Source organism: Clarias gariepinus, chromosome 21 (genome assembly GCF_024256425.1).
Source record: "Clarias gariepinus isolate MV-2021 ecotype Netherlands chromosome 21, CGAR_prim_01v2, whole genome shotgun sequence".
In the NCBI taxonomy this organism is placed as follows: Eukaryota; Metazoa; Chordata; class Actinopteri; order Siluriformes; family Clariidae; genus Clarias; species Clarias gariepinus.
In genome coordinates this window covers 4,166,437-4,187,888 of record NC_071120.1, presented here as the reverse complement: position 1 = coordinate 4,187,888, position 21,452 = coordinate 4,166,437, and the positions used below count along the sequence as shown (strand labels likewise).

General features: G+C 36.8%; 1 protein-coding gene across 1 annotated transcript; it reads left to right on the top strand.

Moving 5' to 3' along the window:
* Positions 1 to 642: 642 nt before the first annotated feature.
* On the top strand, positions 643 to 17,135 carry LOC128509323 (major histocompatibility complex class I-related gene protein-like). Its single transcript, XM_053481004.1, has 7 exons — positions 643 to 742; positions 829 to 915; positions 5,842 to 6,081; positions 12,843 to 13,115; positions 15,916 to 16,191; positions 16,274 to 16,468; positions 16,995 to 17,135. Exons 2-7 carry the CDS (start codon positions 849 to 851, stop codon positions 17,036 to 17,038), a joined length of 1,095 nt encoding a protein of 364 aa, XP_053336979.1. The 5' UTR covers positions 643 to 742; positions 829 to 848; the 3' UTR covers positions 17,039 to 17,135.
* Positions 17,136 to 21,452: the final 4,317 nt, after the last annotated feature.

The window sequence follows — 21,452 nt, the reverse complement described above, 5'->3', positions numbered from 1 at the left end:
AGTTTCATGTGGGTTCCAGCACACGTAGGGATAAGGGGAAATGAAGAAGTGGACAAATTAGAAACAATAGAAATACAAATGCCATTAAGCAAATCAGAGATTAAGGTTTTAATATGGAGTAAAGTGGTTGAAGAATGGCAAGTAAAGTGGAATAATGAAATAGATTCCTTTACAGTTTAATAAACAGGGTAAATCAAAACATAAAGTATATAGGTAAATCAAGGAAAGAAGAGGTTATCTTCAACAGAATAGTATTAGGGCACACAAATTTAAAAAGCACACTTAAAATAATAGGGAAACACCCAAATGGACAATGTGATCACTGCAATGTTGAAGAAACAATAACTCATGTATTCCTTGTTTGTAGGAAGTATGAACAAGAAAGAGAAACAATGATAAAGGAAATAAGAAAGAACATAAATCAGGAGGTGGATCTTAAGGTTTTAATAAAATGGGCGAGTGAAGTAAATAGTAAAATCTTCGTCAATTTTATTAAAGAAACGGGTCTGATAAATAGAATGTGAGACTCTGTTCCACACTCCGGAGCAGAAGGTGGCGGTAATGCACCTATTAAAGTGTCAGCCGCCGTTAAAAACCAACGAGAAGAAGAAGAGAAGATGCTTCCTGTTTTGCTCGAGCTAAGCTCCTGCACACACACACACAGTTTAGCACTCGGATAGACCACTACTAGTCTAAAAGTTATGTGACTTGTCATGGACAGACCCCGTAATCATGTCTTGTGGTAAGCAAAATAATATAAATATATTTATATATACAAAGGATAAAAACTACTTCGGCGATATTTTTATACTTGCTCATTTCTTTTAGTCTGAGGTCTCCATGGGAAGATGAAGGGATACAGCTCTCTACTAAAACCTCTACTTTTTATTACATGTGTTGTTCATTGTTCAGCAGGTGAGTTTAAAGATGTAAATTAGTGGGAAAAAAAGATATACAGTCATATACAGTTTATAAATCCGGTTTAATCAGTACAAAATGGCAGAGGGCATGCTGCACCACACCCAGTTTGTTTAGGAAGTCAAACTTGATCAAAATAAAATGTAGGTCTAAAACAAACAACAATTTGGACAGTTATTATGCGAAATACAGTTAACAGTATACAAATACACAGCTGGGAATAGTTTAACTCAATCAATGGTGTTACTGTGTTGACTTCGTGTCGTAGCGCCTTTATTTTACACAGTATATGGACATCGGAGCAACCCGGTGTTAGTATTTACCACCGACAGACACTTGTAGAACTCAATAACCCGGTAAAATTTGTTCAAGATGAGCTGCGTCAAAAGCTAGTGCTTGCATCATGACCAGGCTAGTCCTCGGCGTTGCCTGATGCCGGAGGAGGGACATTGTCAGCGGTGCGCGAGGAAGCGGAAGCGCAGTGGGAGTCTGTGCTAGGCTTAAAACAAACCCTATCCGGTCGGCTCTTCCGTCCATCATCTCCTCAAACGTCTGCGTGAATATAGGCACATCCACTACTGCGGAGACACGATTACCTTCAGCACTACAGCCGAAAACGAAGAAATCACTAATTTATCAATGAATTATTAAAATGGTCAGAGTCAGTCTCCTTGATGCAGCACCATGCTAATCATGTTAGCATCATGCTAGCAACATGCTAAGCATATAGCATGATGCTAGCAACATACTAATCATTTTGCCATCATTTAGTTCTTTAATGTTTTTGGTGCTTTAGGTTGGTTCAAAGTTCCTAAAAGTTAACATTGTATGTCAATGGGGCAAATTTGGGCATCTCTTGTGCCCCAGGGGTAAAACTTAGACAGCTCGATACCCTCTTCCAATATGGTAAATTTTAGATTTCTAACAAATCTTTGAGCCACAAACGAAGAATCTGTTAAAGTTGATCTCAATGTTAATTCTATGGGATTTTTTTTGGGGGGCAGTTAATTTGGGACATGCTAATATTGTTGCCATCTTGATAGTGACTTGCTAATATTGTTAGCATCATGTTAGCCTAATGCTAACTGCATGCTGTGATGTTGGGGGTTGGGGCATATGAGCATCTTGATAGATAAGGAAAAAGTGGTTGGATGCCTGAGTTAATTGAGCCTTCCCCCATGTCTCTACGACAATGAAAAATAATAAGCTTTGCTTTGCAATCACCACTCATAATAAATAAAAATCTGCAAATTGTAATACATATGTATTTTTTTAATCTGTTTTCACACATGGATTAACCACCACAGAGCCCAAGGCCTGTCTGACTCTCCCATCATCAGTACAAGATCTGAGTAATGTGTTAGGATTTTCCCCACAAGAGTTGCATCATAGAATACAGGACAGATTTAAAAAACCAAAATACTCCAAAAAGTTCTTTTGTACCACTTTGTTCCTCCTCACCCAAATTGAACGGATGAAGTGACAGACACAAGTGTTGTTAGTGTTACATCTGAGGTACTCAAGTCCAAGCATTGTTGTTGTTCCTTCATCTGCTCCCAGCAAGGGGTCGCCACAGTGGACCATTCCGGTCTGCACATACAAGCTTGGTACAGGTTTGTTTACACCGGATCCCATTTTTTTCGGGCTTGGGACCGGCACTTAGGCGAAACTCCTACCACTGAGCCACCCGTGACCTGCAAGTCAAACACTGTAAAGGTATGAAATGCGTCACTGTCACAACAATGGCTAAAGACTAAAAGTTAATCCAAAAGCCAGAAAATACATGCTGATATAAAACTATGCTGAAGGAAACATGTTATAATGTTGTAGAGAATTAACAGTCGATGAAGTACATAAGTCAAGTCAAGTCAAGTCGACTTCTGTCATTTCAACCATATACAGTTCAAGTACACAGTGAAACGAAACTACATACTACACACATTCAACAATGTTAATTAACCAGAACTAGCTAGCTAACTACGAGACCTAATTGGCTGACTAGCTCAGGTATGACAGATAAATTTTTTTAAAGATTTAAAGTTAACCTTAAACTATTTATTTCTATACAAAAAGAGACAACAATAGAAAACTGACAACAAAGTGCACATGCAAATGTACAAACAAAGAGCTACAGAGTGACAACACAACAACGTAACACACTTCAATACTTTCAGTAATAATGGAGTATGAGTTGAGGTAGTGAAAGGAAAAATAGTAAACATTAGATATGGCTTGAAAAGATATACGTGGCTTGACTCTGCATAGAGTTTTTCTCACATCAGCCATACGGTGGAGGGGTGGACTTCCTCGCTGTCGCATGTTTCTGCAAGTCGAACCGTGTTCAGCGCATCTGGCAGGGAGCGGTCACTGTCACAGGCGGGTGATTTCTTCCTGTAGTTGGTGATTGCTTGTATGCCCTGTCACATGAGCTTTGTGACACTGCTGTCTCAAAGTGGTTGTGGATTCTCTGGGCGTGTGCGCCCTTCGCCTCTCTGATGACCCTGGACAGGTTGCCCCTTGCTGTTTTTAGGGCCACCTTGTCCTTTCGACTATTTCTTGCTGCATGGTGGTAAAATGTATGAATTTGCTCATTATCGGTAGTGATGTAAGAGCAAAGTTTTTGATTTTTGACAAACCCAATGGGGGAAGGCTCATTTAACTCATGCAACCAATCTGTCTTTCTCATCTATCAAGATGAGGAAGACATTAACATTCTTAGCATGCTGCTAGCATTATGCTAACATGATTAGCATGCTGTTAGCAGTATGCTAACATGGTTAGCATGTTACTAATGGTAAAACTTATAAGTATATAATACTGATGGTAAAACTTTGACAGAATGGCATCCGCGGTTCCCATTGCAATTAGGTTGCAGCCCAAGTAAAACATCCACGCACGCATGATTGTGTTAGTCTTCCTACACAATAATCTCTGCTTCACACACAGAGGTAAAGTGCATTTTAATTGGTTTTATTTTTGCTTTTTCATTTTCAATCAATCATTTTTATATGGATATTTTTGTGTTGTGGAAGGAATCACGAGTTTCTATTATTACTTATCGGGAAATTTGCTGTGAGACAAAATGACATCCGTGACTCTCCTAATCAATATTTAAAGACTACATTTCACACAGATCAATTTTTATAGGTGCGGGTAATTTTTTTGGCCACATGATGGCAGTGTTGGGAAAGGGGACAGATTTAGTCAAGTAAATTAATTGGTTTGCTTTATATTGTATATTTGTACAAAAGGTGTGAGAACAAATCCTCCTTATGAATGTGCTCTTGGAACGGAACTCGTTTGTAAAGAGATGACCTGTATAAATTTTTCGAGTTCCGGTTCATTTTCTGACGCTCAAGTTCACCGAAAACAATACAGAATAGCGCCCCCGGTATACTTTCATCATTTTAAGAAATCATATAATTTTGACGTCATTGTGAGTAAACTTAAATAAAAGTAGTGTCTTATAAAGGCTATGTATCTTATATAGTTTTATTATATAGAGTTTGTACATTAATCTGACAGTGACTGTGGCTCACTCACTTTTCCTGATGAACACACACAGTCTGTTTTCTGTCAACACAGAAGTGTTATACAAGATAAAATCCAAAGACTCGCTGTGTGAATGTTTACTCTGCTTAAATTCCACGCAAATAAGAAACAGCTTTATTCAGTTTTTTTATTTTTATTTTAAATTTGTACTATAATTTTAGTATTGTGATTTCACTTGAATTTATCTGCTACCACGTGAGCTGCAGCTCGTTAATCCTTAAGAGAATAAACTAAGTCTATAGTTATAGCACCTTACAGGTAAAGCCAGCAAACCACATCCCTAATAACAGTACTAACAGATCTAACACTAATTTCAGTGTAACAGATGACAGCCGACAGATATCACGTCAGTGTTTGTGTTCTACACCGCTCTGTGAATCTCACCTCGAACCTGCTGAAAGTGTTTTTCTTTTCTCCTACTGCATGTCAGTATTTCTAATTTCTAACTTCTGTCACTGGAGGGGATTTTCCTTTATAAAAGAGTTAATTCTACTCTCTTGCTCTCTTTTTCATAGATCTGATGCTTCATGTTGATCTAATGTCTGAACGTGTTAAATCTTCCATACTGTTGTCTTCCTGTCTCCTCTTCCAGCTGTTCTTAAAGGTGCTAACGCTTCCACACTCACCTTCTCTCTCTCTCTCTCTCTCTCTTTCTCTTTATGTCTCTCTGTCTCTCTCTCTCTCTTTCTCTCTCTCTCTCTCTCTCTCTCTCTCAAGCCAACACAATCATACACAGCTGACTGACTGCTCGCTCCATCCTCACTCAGGGATCATGTTATTCAGGTGTCAGTTACTGTACGCTGAGGGATCACTGCACTGTCTTTAAAGAGTCATAAAGTTAGATTTTCTGCCCTGACACCTACTGTACATGGTGGAATGAACTTTCTGCCTGTTCAGGTAAATCACTTGCGATCTTTAAACATCTAAACCTTTCTTCTATGTGTATTTAATTTAACCCCCCTAATGTCAAACAATCAAATAAATAAATGTATCCTTCACACCAGTGTTTGACTATTGGTACTTGGTACTTCTATAAACAAATGAGACTGAGCCTGGAGGATTAATTTCTATACTATATATATATATATATATATATATATATATATATATATATATATATATATATATAAAAATATATATATATATATATATTTTTTTTTTTTTTTTTGAGGCAGTAGGTTACAGCCAGGTAGGTAAAAAAAAAAAAAAATAGGTAAATTTTACCCACACTGTGTCCTCAGTCAGTTAGTGTTGTAGGTGACGGTGACATCATCCTGGGTTTCTTTCATTTTCTTTTTCTATTTTATGCAACTTTATAGTTTTAAATGTGATACAACTTTATAGTTAATAAATGTGTGTGAACTTTTACAGACACACACACTCTGCAGTACCTCTACACTTTCAATGGGCATTCCACTGCTGTTGGTCTGGTGGATGGAGAGCAGGTTGTGTCCTATGACAGCAGCATCAGTAAGATGATCCCAAAGACGGAGTGGATGAAGAAGATTGAAGTTAATGATAATGACAGAGAGACACAGCATATGAAGGTTCAGCAGATCGAGTTCCAAGCCTTTGTGGATCTAACAAAGAAGAGCTTTAATCACACTGAAGGTAAAACACATTCAGGACTTTCAGCACTAATACACACATGTTCACAATACCAACATTTTCTTCTTATTATTATTATGATCTTTTATACTTCCATGAATTTTCAGTAATTTCTCTCCAAGCCAGACGAGTCGACTCACTCGTGATGAAAGAACATTAGTTATAATAAATATTATAATCTAGGTCAAGGTCATGTCATACTGAAGGTTAATGTGTTCCACTGCCTCTGTGCTTGTACAGTACATGTTTTGAATTGAATATAGACACAATAGACTGGGGAAGTGGTGGCTCAGGTGACTCTAGGTTATTGATTTGGGGATCTGAGGATCCTGGTTCTAGCCCTGCTGTCGGTGGCTTGCCACACCCAGTACTACCCAGCTACTGCATGCAGTGCCAGTCCCAAGCCCGGGTACAATGGGAGGGGTGTGTCAGAAAGGGTATCCGGTGTAAAACCTGTGCCAAAAGTTGTGTGTATCAGACGATCCGCTGTGGAGACCCGTTGATGGGAGTCTATAGTACTGTACATAGTTGCCCAGATCATGCACTTTAAACGTGGGATGTTTTTACTTTACTGTCTTTTTTGAGAGATTATCTCCAGCTATCTTTAATGGTAAATAATGTCCAATAATAATAATAATAATAATAATAATATAGTTGCAAATCAACACTGATTGGGCCCAGGCATTTGTGCCATTGCCGTCATAGTACTTGGGTCATAATAATAGTTCTGTTGAATTTGTTTCCACTTCAGAGTAAGTAAATGTAGTTTTCTTTTTCTTTTTTGTTGAGATATAGAAGGGAGACTTGAATGAGGGGTGAATCTCCAACATAAATCCAATTTTATTGTGAGCTGCAACACACACTTTAAAATGGGCACCGAATACAACAATATAATTGAGCCATGATGCTATTTTGTTTTTAAAAAATGTCATAAAGAATCTACAGAAAAACAGAGATGCTCACAAATATTGAGAGGTTTGTAAATGCAGATTACATTTGTGAATTAAATGACATTTATTTGTAAATTTTCACACTGGTCTGACTCCTTAAAATATTTCAAACCAGTTCTTTAGTACATTCTGACCAACCCAGAGACAGTGCTTCCACATGCAAAACAAGCTATCATTAGCATGTTAGCCTCACAACGTGACTAAATTCCCAAACAACATTTATAAAATAACAACGTTAACCTCTTTGAGATCTAAGGTTGACTTTGGACAGACAGAACAGATCCACAGTTGAGCTTCAGTGGTTTTTCTTCTAACATGTGTTGCTTGTTGTGACCCCAATTCAATGTGGGTGAACACACAGAATATATTTATAGAAGAAATTTATGCTAATTTAAAGAAGAAAAATTGGAGGAATGAGTGCATGCTAGAAAACTACCAGACAGGAGACCAATTAAACTTTATTACTATTGGGTTAATGGTGACCTGAATAGAAATAGAATAATTTACATAAAATACATAAAATCCCCTGCTTTACATAAAATACTTTATTTATATTTTTAATTATAAATTATTAAATTATATTTAATAAATTATAATTAAAAATATAATTAAATTATTATATTTATAATTTACATAAAATACATAAAATCCCCTGCTTTACATAAAATACTTTATTTATATTTTTAATTATAAATTATTAAATTATATTTAATAAATTATAATTAAAAATATAATTAAATTATTATATTTATAATTTACATAAAATACATGAAATCCCCTGGTTTACATAAAATACTTTATTACTATTGGGTTAATGGTGACCTGAATAGAAATAGAATAATTTACATAAAATAGAATAATTTACAGTGTAAGAATGTTAGGGACATTAAAAGAGTTTGTTCTTTCGACTTCTGATATTGTTAATATTTTGTGAGCTGAGGAAAGCAATAGAGTGAAAGCCTAAATGTGGAAAACTCACTTTATCTGTTCTTGTACGTGTGTATTTGTGTATCTGGAGTGCCTAATGGACCAAAAGTGTAAAATTAAACAGTTTGGTCAGTTCTTAGTAGCCAGCCTCAGTCAGAAATCATGTGATAAAATGTGCTGTACAGAATTTGAGTCGGGTTCTACATACTGGAACACTGTAATTTCCCCACCCATAGACTGGCTAAACACTTGAACTGAGGTGTAATAAATGAATCACTTGGTCATTATAAATGTTCCTGCTCTATACACCTACTGTGAGCTTTGTCATCCTGAACATCAATCCAAAGGCATTTTCTCACTGTGGTTCAGAAAGCGTTTTCGAGCATACTTGGCCCCAGGACCAGTTGATTTTTGTCTGTATGCATGCAATCTTTCCAAGCTCGGGAACCAATCCATGGACGGATTGCAGAGGTGGTCTTAGGAACAATTCATGCGTTCCCCAGCACGGGAGGCAGGACATAAGTACTGAATTTGCTTGAAATTTACACAGATAAAAAACATCCAAAGATAATGGGACACTACACATAAAAACTCTGATATTTACAGAAGTATAAGTATTTACACACGCGTGTAAATATTCAAATTCAATTCAAATTCAAATTTTATTTGTCACAGTCATACACAGTATGATATGCAGTGAAATGCTTAGACAACTGCTCGTGACCTAAGAATAAAAGAATATGTATAGGAAATAAATATGAAAATTAAAATAAAGGGTAAGTTTAACTAGGGAAGAATAAAATAAAAATATACAAATAAAAGTTAAAAATAAAATAACTGTACACAAAAATACACAATATAGAAAATATATGAAGAATATATGAAAAAATGTAAAACAATAAGAGCAGCCAAATAAATTGTAATAAAAGAATGATAATGTCCATGGTTGTGCAATCCACATCCACATATTAAAGTGACTTGTGCAGTTCAAATATGCTTAAAGTGATTTATTTAAAGTGACTTGTGATGGAGTGATTTGATGTGATTTGATTTGATGACCACGAAGTGTAGTTGTGCAGTGGCCAATAGTGTAAACAAATGTCCAGAATGTCCAGTGTGTGTGTACAAACCATATGTGTGGGTCAGTACTGTGTGGTGGTGTGATTGAGAGACCGTATTGCCTGTGGGAAGAAGCTCCTTCTCAGTAACAAACAAACCGCGGCTCGAGCAGCACACAGTGCGCGGTGCGATACTGAAGTGAGGAAAAGATAAATAATAAGATAAAGACCATCCAGTGTGATCGAGTCTGTCTCACGACACCGTCTATGGTTCACCATCATCCGAACCGGAGCGTGTGGATCCTGGTCCAACAGAGAGTCTGCGAGCGAAAGGTAAGTTAATATTAAATACTAACGTTATTAACGCTGTTAAAGAGAGTCTCATATTATCACGACGTCTCCTGGTGATTGTCTGTGGATCTTGTGGTGACATTTTAAATAAATATAATCAGATATACAGGATGATCCTTTCACATTAACTCACAACAAAGTTAACTCCTCATATCTGCTTACTTTATGGCCTCAGATCATTTCCAGTTTAAAACAGTAGAATGTGATGAACTTTAGTGTTGTGTTTGTGTAGTTATTAGAGTTACAGGGACTTTACTCTTTACTCATTGTTTTATGTCTAACCTTTACAGTATGTATCTACTCAAACACATTTCAGATACACTTATAAAAACTGAGATACTGATGAGCTCCACACAATTTCAGGTTATCTGTGATGGCTATAATTGCTGTGACTAAATTTAAATGTTGGAAAAATGCAATTTGTACGAGCTGTTTATGGTTGCAACTTTCAGCTAATTTCTTGCTTTTATATTTTCTTGCAGACAGACGCTGGAGGAAACACAGACTGAGACCACTGACAGTAGCACAAGACCAGCTAGGAGGAAGAGGAAAAAACCTGACGTGCCGCGCAGGAGACTCATAATGCCTGGATGAAATCTCAAGTTTAGGTGGAGCAGCGCTGAGTACAGATACAGAGGAAGGAACATCGAGAGATCGAATAGGATGTTGATGCAGACGATGGACCAACTGTTGTTTTAATTTCATTAACACACACCCTCTCGCTATGCAAATACAAGTAAATATAAAAATATGCAACATTTTAATGTTTACGTTTTTCTCCTATTTGACAGCTGCTTTTGTTACAAAACTTACCTGAATTATATTTAAATTAAATAATTTTTATAAAAATATTTTACACTCTATCCAGTATTTTGTCTCTATTCCAAATCCCCCACACTTATCTTGAATTTTACAGTATATATTAAATTTTTAGGTATTCACAAAAATACAATATAAACACACAGCACAGAAAACATGTTAAACCCAAAACACTGATGCACGGTGAGGTTTTAAATTCAATAGTTTTAGCACCACAGTGAAGTTTGAAAACCTACACACAGCAAGGTGAGAAAAAAAGAGCAGAAGTGTCTCTCTAATATTCCTAAGACAGGAATATTGTCTTCTTGATGGGAGAATTTTGTAGCCATTCCTGGTCTCTCCAGGTCACAAGGACATGCTGCCATCACACACCAGACCTCTGTTAAACCCAGATGATCCTGAGAATAGAAAATACATGATTAGATATTTATTATATGTATTTATACTAATCAATGAACTTTATTATAGCAGGCATTATATTTATTTATAGTATTTCTTGCATTTATTTATTCATTGTTTACATCTGTATGATTAACTTAGTTTACATAAACACTTTACTTTTGCGATAAAGTAAATCTTTTAAATAAATAACGCTCATGTGCTATGACTAAAGAAAGTAATGTTTAATGAGCACTTTATTTCAATTTGACTGGAAATCAGTAGAGAATGTAGACAGTGACCTGATTACTCACCTTACAGAGTGGAGTTATAAAGTCATTCCTCATGCTGTATCTGTGCAGCGCGCCGTCATTTCACCCTCTGAACCGCGCGACAGATGTGTCATAGGGAATGTTTAGAGTCACAAAAACAAAAACATCCACACGGAGCATTAACGGGTGTCTCACAGTTCATGACCCGAGCAGGTTCTTCTCCTTTCTCAGAAAACAAACCAACTACAGTAAAACCTCGGATTGCGAGTAACACGGTTTGCGAGTGTCCACAAGACGAGCAAAGATATTTAATAAATTTTGACTTGGAAAACGAACGAGTCTTGGTTTACGAGTACCGAGTATCATGTATTACGTATGCGCTTCTTGTTTTGACGCCAAGTGTCACGTGATCACAACTGAGCCGAGGGTTTTTCTCTCTTTTGTGCTGGGGAATTGTGGGTAATCGTTTCCCCTGCTGAGTCTTAGTGCTCGTCTCTCACTGGTATAATCAACATCCATGCACGCGTGTACTATTTACTAGAACACTGTGACCCCGTGTGTGTGTGTGTGTGTGTGTAAAACACATTTTATTTTGTGTTTGAAAGCGCCTTTCTTTCCTTAGCCCATCGCTGTGTGTGTGTGCGCGCAGGCATAATGTGACACTGTGCCGGTTCACACATTCTCTCTTTCGCCTTAATGTGTGTGCGTGTTTGTGTGTGTGTGTGTGTGTGTGTGTGTGAGAGAAGCATAAGGATAAGAAATCATACTAGGGGAACGGAACAATCGTTCCCTGTGAGAAAACCCTAAAGTCCACAAGCCTCATTCTGTGCAAAACTGCATTCCAAAGTTCAGTTGAGGCTCATGTGAAACATCTGCAGGGCCACTGAGCTAGAACCAGTTGGTATTTTTTAAAGTTATCCTCTCCTTAATACAATAAAAATATATAATATTTAATTTTAATATTGGTTTTTACATTGTAACAAGGTTACAGTGGAACCTCGAGTTGAGAATAACCCGGTTTGCGAGCGTTCCGCAAGACGAACAAATTTTTTTAATAAAATTTGCCTTAATTAACGAGTGTGTCTTAATTAACGTGTACAGAGTATCATTGAGTATCATCACATGATCACAACTGAGCCAAAGGTTCTTGCGTGCAACACTCGTGTGGTCAACGTCACTGTGCGCATGTACTGTTTACTATAACACTATGACATGTTTATGTGAGCATAAACCATCTTTTATTTAGTTTGTTTGTATGTGTGTGTAGAACGACTTTCACACACCGGTTTACCAAATTGAGACTCACTCGCACACTGGTATGAGGGTGTGTCCCTATTCAGTTAACTGGTGCGTGTGAAAATCATCCTACACAGCAGCTCCCCCCCCCTTGTCTGCATGCTAGTGTGTGCGTGTGTGTCTGTGTCTGTGTGTGTGTGTCTGTGTGCACGCTTGGTTAAGTGAGAGTCTCTATCTGTAAACTGTGTGTGTGTGTGTGTGTGTGTGTGTAAGAAAGTCGTCCCACACAGCAGGACCCCCCCCCCCCCCGCCCCAAATATCTCACTACATCTATGATTCTTTTTAAAGGTAAATTACAGGGTCATTTGTTTTATTTTTACTTCATATTTTGTATTATTTATTTTTTTATGAATATTTTTGGGTTGTGGAATGTTTTTTTATACTTTTTAAAAAACATCCATCTCATTTATTGTGAATCCACAAGCTCTGTATTTTATTTCTTGCATATTGCAGTCGTTCTGATAGCAAATGGTTCTATCATCCCGGTCCCTGGTGCTCGGTCCCTGCAGTTTATTAAACTAAATCGTTTTTCAGTGCCCCTTCAGTCTTAACTCTTCTACAGACTGTAATTCTCTCTTTACACACACAGAGCTGTGTGTCCATGCAGTGTAGAATCTCACAGAACAGGAGATATTAAATGTTCTTATACACAATGTCTTCGGTAAAAATGGAATGGGAACTCATATAAACTTTGTGTGTGTGTGTGTGTGCAGGAAATCATACAGTACAGAGGATGTTCGGCTGTGAGCGTGATGATGATAACACCACTAGAGGATACGATCGGTACAGTTATGATGGAGAAGATTTCATCAGTCTGAATCTGACTTCTGGAACCTGGACTGCAGTTAATGATAAAGCCAAGAGTGTTATAAAGGACTGGGATCCTAAAGGCACAGAGGCTAAACACTGGAAGGACTATCTGGAGAAGGACTGTATTTATCAGTTAAAGTTTGTGTCTAACGGCAACAAGACTCAGCAGAGGAAAGGTAACATATATGTGTGTGTGTGTGCGTGCGTGCGTGCGTGCGTGCGTGCGTGCGTGCGTGCGTGCGTGCGTGCGTGCGTGCGTGCGTGCGTGTGTGTGCACACAATCCTTTTTTATTGTACCACCTAATTGTGAGTAATACATGCAGTGGTTTGGTCTTGGACCAGGTTATGTTTAAGTGTAAATGGTGCTGATTGATTGACGAGATGATCTGATTGACTGAGTGACCTGCAGGAGACCATCACACCTCAAAACCTGCCAGTCTTCTCTCAGATGTACAGCTGTGTTAGCTAATGTTACCTTATATACATGAGAAGACAGTAAAATGATTTAAAGGGAAATTGTAATGTTATAACAGCCAGTTCAAAACCGCATACACGCAACAAAGTGTAGGAGAATATTAATGTTGGGTTAAAATGAAAAGATCACACTGAGGGAGAATAAAGTTATTAAAAACAACACCCATGCTGCACTATTAACCAGAGTGTTGTCAGGTGGTAGGAATGTGGTTATGTGAAAAACTCCAAGGTGCATTAATGAGGTAATTAATGAGGTAATAATAATAAACAAAGCTTTATGAAGTAGTCATGTGTTCCAGTCTCACAAAAGCATAGATTATGACCTTACAGTAGATTTTGTAGCAGTTTAAAAGTTGATTCTGAGTAACTTTAGATACATTGACTGTGTTTCATACAGCAGGTGTGTTTACTTTCTTAATGTGTGTTTGTAAATCAATAAATTAAAAGCATACACAAGCATTTTAGTGCAACAAAACATCAATTCTGTTTATACTATTTAAAATCATACAGTATATAGAAATGCAAATGTTATAAAGCTTTTCACTGAGAAACATCTCAGCTCCACTGTTTACTGGTGTTTACTCACAGACTCGTCTTATGGTGTTTATGTATCGATGACTGAGGTGGAGACTGTGGGTGTTTAAAGTAGAAAATTAAAGACATCAGCCGCTGTCCCCTCCTCTGCAGTCTCAAACATCAACTTTACTATGAGAACGTGTGGAGTAATAGCAAGCATACAGTAATGTGTGAGATTTAATGAACACACACACACACACCTGTTTATCACTTCTGGGTTTTGAGGCTAATTTGCAGTCACAGCATTTTGAGGTGTGTGTGTGTGTGTGTGTTTAATGAGTTTTGAAACTAATACGTTCGCAGATTTTGTAGAAAATTTCTGACCAGACGCTTTTTAACACGCACAGCTTTTGATACCAGTGTAACACAATAGAAATGTGTTTCTGTTGGGCCGCTCAGAAGCTCATGCGTGATTGTGACAGAATGTGATTTATCCGAGGCTGATCAGCAAACTGTCCAGTTCTGCCTGCTGGTAGATAATCAGTGTTTCTCTAAAACACAGTAATATCATTAGTCATGTTTTGGGAACACTTCTGTCCCAACTGCTTCTTAAACACCACATAAACACTTTAAACACTCCCTCGTATCATGTAACACTTGGACAGACTTGTGCATGTATAATTAGGCTACAGTATGAGTTACTAATCTGAATGTTATCTGTGTGATATTTAGCAGAGCGGGCTAGTTTCAGCACGGATCAGGGGTTCTGGGAAAAAAAAGCATTTGCATGAGAGAGAGTCTGAGAGCAAAAAGTTTTAAATATTAAACACTTGTGTAAGATTAGAGAAGACGGTCAGGGTTAAGACAAGTACCCAATTGTTATGTTTTTAAGATCATTTAAAAGAAGAATTATTGCTTGATGTTACCAGCCGCACCTCGATACACTTACCGACACTTAAACGACTCTGAGTGCAGAAGCTTCAGAGTGGAGCAAGAGAAACACATTTTTATGGTGTTATCAAAAGTCACACGTTAAAAGTCTCCAATCTGCCTTTTTCCCCAAACTCTGAGAGAATTAGTCTCAAACCCACTCACACGCTTACACAAGTCTCACAATAACACAAGTGCAAATTAGTCTTGGAAATCAAGCACGTAAAAAGTCCTTTGTGGATTTTAATAGCGCTAGTGGACGCTCAGCTTGTCATGTTGACTTTTGAGACTTTTAAAATGTCACCATGTCTTTATAATCCTACAAGTCACGCTCTAAACAATTCACACGTTTTCATCCTGTGTGGTGGGACTGACGTATTTGCTCAGGTTGTTTAAAAATAATAATGCTAGCTCAGTTAGCTGGATTTGATTGTTGTGGATTTGTCCTGATCTTGGATTGTTTCGTTCTTCGATGCGCTTCTCGCATTTGTTGTCATAGCAACATATCCATAAGCTTGAACCTGTTCGCAAGCAGGTTTATTTCATGTAAACAGGATTTAGGCTCCTGGTTATGATTGGTTGAAATGGCGAGGTCACATCTGATGGTTAAAGAGCACGACTGAAGCGGACTGACTCACGTGGGAAAAGAAAAGAATCTCACATATATATATATAAAATCGCTATCAAATACTGTATATGAACATAACTTCATAGGTTTATTATTATCAAATATGATATTACTATTATAATAAACCCTAGGCACGAGACAGCCGTCAAGATCATTAATACAAATTCTTGTATAATGTTTATTTTGTAACACATTTATTTTTTAGGGGTTTGTCATGAATATGCAAATAAATATTTATATATAATAAAAATAAATATTGTTTATGATGAAAAATTAGATGAAACTAATTTTATTATAAAATAAACAATATAAAAGTATTGCTTATTTTATTTTATTGTCTCATGTAATTTGTAAACTGTAGTTATTTTCACAGTACTTTAATAAATCTGACAATTTTGTAATATTTCTGTATCTCTGTGTCTCTGCAGTTGTTCCCGAGGTCTCAGTGTTCCAGAAACACTCTCCTTCTTCAGAGGTGGTGTGTCACGCTACAGGTTTCTTCCCCAAACCACTAAACATCACCTGGCAGAAGGACGGAGAGGACGTAAATGAGGACGTGGAGCTCAGAGAGACGTTACCCAACCAGGATGGAAGCTTCCAGAAGAGAAGCATTCTGAAAGTCCCAGCTGAGGAGCTGCAGAAACACAACTACACCTGTGTGGTTCAGCACAGCACAGGGGAGATTCGAAAAGACGTACCAAAAGGTCCAGTAAAACTCCAGATTTATAGTGTTAAAGCTGATTTCTTGCTGCAGCAGATAATAAAGACTCTGTGCTGATTTAACAGGTGGAGGATCGATTGCTATCATCATTGCTGTAATCGCGGCTCTCGTCGCTCTCGTCATCGTTGTTGCTGGAATTGTGGTCTGGAGGAAGAAGAACTCTGGTGAGACGAGGAAGGAGGCAGATGGGAAGTTTTTAGAGAACGGCTCATGTACCATCTCTAATTCACACAAGCTTGTGCCACAAACATCCACTGACTGTAAGTGAGCATTTAATACTCTGTGTATTATACATACATACATTTTCTAATTTTATACATACATACAAGTAAATGATGGAATAAAGTTCTCCATCCAGAGTCCGGATCCTAAGAGTAAAAAACGAGCTGCTTATCAGATGATGGACAATAATATCACACCATGGTGTATTGAAGTCGGCTAATCAATCAATCATGTCTTGGTGATCATTAGCTTTACTCTGCACACATTGATGTTGGATTAACATTAACATGTAGGTTTATAAACATAACAATCCACCTTTAAACCCCAAATTGTAAATCATAAAATGAGCTGAACAGAATCCCTGTGACTCTAATGACCCGTCTTAATTTAACCCCTTATAGATTCTCTAAATGTAACACACACAGTGTAGTGTACACACACCGCTTAAACAGTCTGTGTATACACTTTAATGTGAGAGTTTCTGCTGTTAGCTGAATTTATGCTCTAATCCGTGTGTAATGTCGAATCCAAATTCATACTAATAATAGTTTATCTGTTTTACAGCCTCTGAAGGAGATTCACCCAATTCAACAACTCTTAAACTGTGACTGTGTGACTTCCTGCTGAACTGAGAGAGTGATTGTGAGGGCCTTTGCAGCCCAAATAAATGAGGGGATGTAGAAAACCAAGCTTTCACCCAAATAACAGTTTTAATAAATCAAAAACTGTACACGTAACTTAAAGAAAGCAATATTAAACTTTCAAATCAAGATCACAACAAACTAAACAACCAAACTAACAAACATGGGGCAGTTAAATAACTAATATAAACTAAACAAATATTGAAAAAAAGAACAAATAAAAAAATAAAGAAACAAAAAAACCATATATAAATATATATATATATATATATATATGGTTTGGTACACACAAACATAAAATGGCAGGCAGCCAGTTCCCACCCACAGTTACTGTACATGTTGGTACAGCCGGTGGAACCATAGTTGCGGTTGATGCAGCGTGCCAGACCTTAATAGTTGATGGACCACAGTGAGAGCTCAGTGCAACAGTTCCAGCCATTCACACCTCAACGGTAACTTAAACTCACAGAAACATAATATTAACTTAAAATATACAAAACAACATAACCTAGGATGTGTGCACTCCCCTCAGATATGATGCACTTATAAGTAAATATTTAAATGAAATGAATGTTTGTGTCTTATTGTTTAATATAAATAAATACCAAAGCCATTAACTAAGCAGAATACTAAAAAATAAATGTAGTGAATGGGTCTGTGTACATGTTTATGTAGATCTATGTGTGAATGCACAAATTACCCTTCAAGGTGTGCCGATGACGGGCCATCACAGAAAGACATGATGTAAGACACTATGTATGCGTTTTATGTAACAAATGGCTGGAACTTTATCTTTGTAATTTTAAGCAGTGTTTCTCGGTTTGGCACCTCGTCCAGGGTGTACCTGTCTTGTGTCCCCCGAGTCCCCAGGGATCGGCTCCAGGCCCTCTGTGTCCCTGTACAGGATTAGCACTGTAGAGAATGAGTGAGAATGGGAGAAGATAGAAAAGTTAAAGCTTGTACATGTACAAATACATGTACTGTAAAAGATAATTGTATTCTATATCTCAAAGTTCTAAAGTGTTATTTTTACAGATTGTTATTTTAGCAGTATTATCTAAGAAGTTTTCTCATTTGTTCAGTAGAGATATAAAGAGGAATCATTTTATTTGTGTTTGGTACTTTTTATTTTAATTCTGAAATTGTATGAAGGACAATAGACTTCCAGGAATTATATGGTGTTATATGTGGCATTACGATTAACGTAAAACCAAAAACAGGAGAACAGAAGATTTTCCAAACTGGCCCATTTTAGCAATGTTCACTCAATATATCTTAGTGTGTTTGGTGGTTATTATTATTTATTATTATTATTATTATTATTTGATGTTGTATTTGTTGCCACTTGTCTAAATTCTGTTAATTAAAATAAAGATATTTAAAGCCAGAAAGTGTTTTTACTGTAACTGTAATGTTATCAGAAAACAAAAACAAAAATCCTTAAACATATTATAATAACGTAAAACACCTAACCCACCTTAGTCTGGAGAAAATAGTAAAATGTGAGATAGTAAAAATTAAGATGATTCCTTATTCATCTTTTGTCAATGTTCTGTTGCCCTAATGCATTTACTGAAACTAATGACTCTGTAAAACGCTGCTGAATAAGCTTGTGAAAATATGATAAGATATACCTTTATTTGTCCCACAGTGGGGAAATTTCTTTGTTACAGCAGCTTAGAAAATTAGCAAATATAAAGTAGGGCCAGAAGTGTATAAAAACATAAGAAAAAGAGAAAAACAATACAATTGCACTTTCAAACAAATTGCACTATAGGGTAATATTGCACTGTTTCTTTTGCACACAAATTTAAGGTATTGTAACTATATTGTAAGAAATCATTACTATATTTAGGATTTTGTAACTATTGTAACTATATTTTAAAATTTAGATATTGTACCAGCATATAACAGTGTGCAATATAGAGACCGGTTCATCAGACACTTAGGATGTAACAGTCCATCACTGAAGGAGCTGTTCAGAGATGAAACTGTTACACAGGGGGTGAGAATCATTCCACAGCCATGATGATAGATTAGCTACCGGCCAACTTTCTCCCATCTCCTGTACAGTGTCCAGGGAAATCCCGAGAGCTGAGCTGGCCTTCTTTATCAGCTCGTCCAATCTCTTCCTGTGTGCAGTAGAGACGCTCCTGCATCAGCAAAGAACTCCATAGAGGATGGCTGGGACCACCACAGAGTCAAAAAAGGTCTTCAGCAGTGCTCCCTGCACCCCAAAAGACCTTATTCTCTAGCCTCAACATTGAGGAAAATAAAAACTAGAGCAGAAAACTATTGTGGAAAAGCTTTATTGCTCAAATGTAAACACCTACGATTACACCTTTTTGTTTACTTGAAGCTTCTAATAACATTGAACGTCCATAGTGTAGTTTTTCAATAATTTTGGTCAGCACTTATTGTTACTAACGTTATTGTAAATTAATAAGTGCGAATGAACTCCTAACTAACTTCTGCTCCATTACCCCGGTGAAAAGGTTTACCGTGCGATTTGTGCTATGGTGACATTTTTCGACAAGGCAGCAAAAATCCGGCCATGTCCATAACGTTTTTAAATTCAGATCCCAGTCTTAACTGTCATTTAGATGAAACTTGGTCAATTTAGATTTAGATAAGAGACAAAAACCTGAAAAAGTATTAATCTAAAATGCTAAATTGTAAAGATACTGCAACATGAATTTCACACGGTTACCAGAGGTGGGTAGTAACGAGTTACGTTTCTTGGGTAATTTATGAGTAGTTTTACTGCACCATACTTTTACTTGAGTAGATTTGTGAAGAAGAAACGCTACTCTTACTCCGCTACATTCGTCTACACTCTGGTGATGGGTTGTTCATAAACGATTTGTTCTTTTTGAACAAATCTTTAACGTAACTCAGAGGAACGAGTATCTCGGGGAGTGATTTGTTCATTATCTACTGGGCACACATGCACAAACCATCGCAGAACCTTCGTAGGTTATGTACAGGAAACAGACTCTTCTACTCCAAGTCGTTCGTTCTTTTTTCACCTGACTCCCAAAAAAGCTACGCAGTGCAATAGATCCAAAAAAACAAATGACTCAGACTAGAAGATATGAGAGGTGAGCTGCTCATTCTGTTTATTATATGTCCTTAGCTGCATTGTAATACTTTCACTTTTTTGTTATTTTGCATAACAAGGACCTTACTCCAATAAGTTTATATTTACTTACATTAGTAAATAAAATTAATGTGTGATTTTTTTTTTTTATATATATATATATATATATATATATATATATAATAAACTTTCCTTCCAGTTTAACTGAACTGAAGTCTTTAGAGAAATCATCCAGTTTGTACCATGTGTATTACAAGTCATAAAGCCATCACAAAACGGCTACCAGTATGAGGTTTTTTTAAAAAAAAATTACCAGTGTGTTTAAAAAGAATCTGTGAGAAAATAACTTCAGCCGTTTTTTGGAGAGATGACTTTATATGTGGCCCCCAAAATATTTTCAGTGTTTTAATTTTTCATATGACCTGTAAAACTTTTCCTGAAATTAAAGCAAATTAAGGGTTTTTAACCAAATAAATCTGTAGTGTCTGTAACCATCAGAGGTGGGTAGAGCAGCCAAAAAAATTACTTAAGTAAGAGCAGCTGTACTTCAAAATAATGTTACTTAAGTAGAAGTAAAAAGTAGTCATCCAAAATATTACTCAAGTAAAAAAAAATATATTTGGTGAAAAGATACCCAACTCTGTTATAATTTCAATGTTTATTTTTTTTAAATTATTATTACAATAATAATTATATACATATATATATGCTGAAATGTGTGTGTGTGTGTGTGTGTGTTTTGTCAGATAGAGAACACACTGCAGTATGAAGATGTTTTGTATATGGTGACAGAGATGCATAATATTTTAGAAACTATGAAAATGTACAACACGTGTTGTAACGTTTGGATTTAATTAAACCACTAGTTACTTTGCTACGGGGTCGAGAATCAAGATACGGGTTTTTAAACTACACTTCCGGTATTGCGCAATCGAGACAGGACAATAAAAGACGCGACACGATAACTAGATATAAACCAAACCAAAGTGTATTAAACAAAACAACAAACAAGGTACACAAAAACCAATATATACAAAATATATACAAATATAAACAAGGTGTGTGATGTATGCGGGTGTGTGAGTGTGTGTATGATTGTCCAGAGTCAATGTTATTGCAGTGTGTGAAATGATGCACGGGAGAGATTGGCTCGGCCTCACCGGTATAGATGACAAATCCGGGAGCTCGAGTAACGGAACGAGAGGTGAATTGAAAGTGTCTATGAGGAATAATCCGACCGGGGAAAAGTACTCCTTTAGAACCATCCAATAAACTCTCTCT

Bases quoted from the DNA above. Each gene is read 5' to 3' on its own strand.
- LOC128509323 (XM_053481004.1), top strand. From the start codon at position 849: ATGAAGGGATACAGCTCTCTACTAAAACCTCTACTTTTTATTACATGT. The intron at 6,082-12,842 runs GTAAAACACATT...GTGTGTGTGCAG, and splicing joins GAGCTTTAATCACACTGAAG to GAAATCATACAGTACAGAGG. The intron at 16,192-16,273 runs GTCCAGTAAAAC...CTGATTTAACAG, and splicing joins TCGAAAAGACGTACCAAAAG to GTGGAGGATCGATTGCTATC.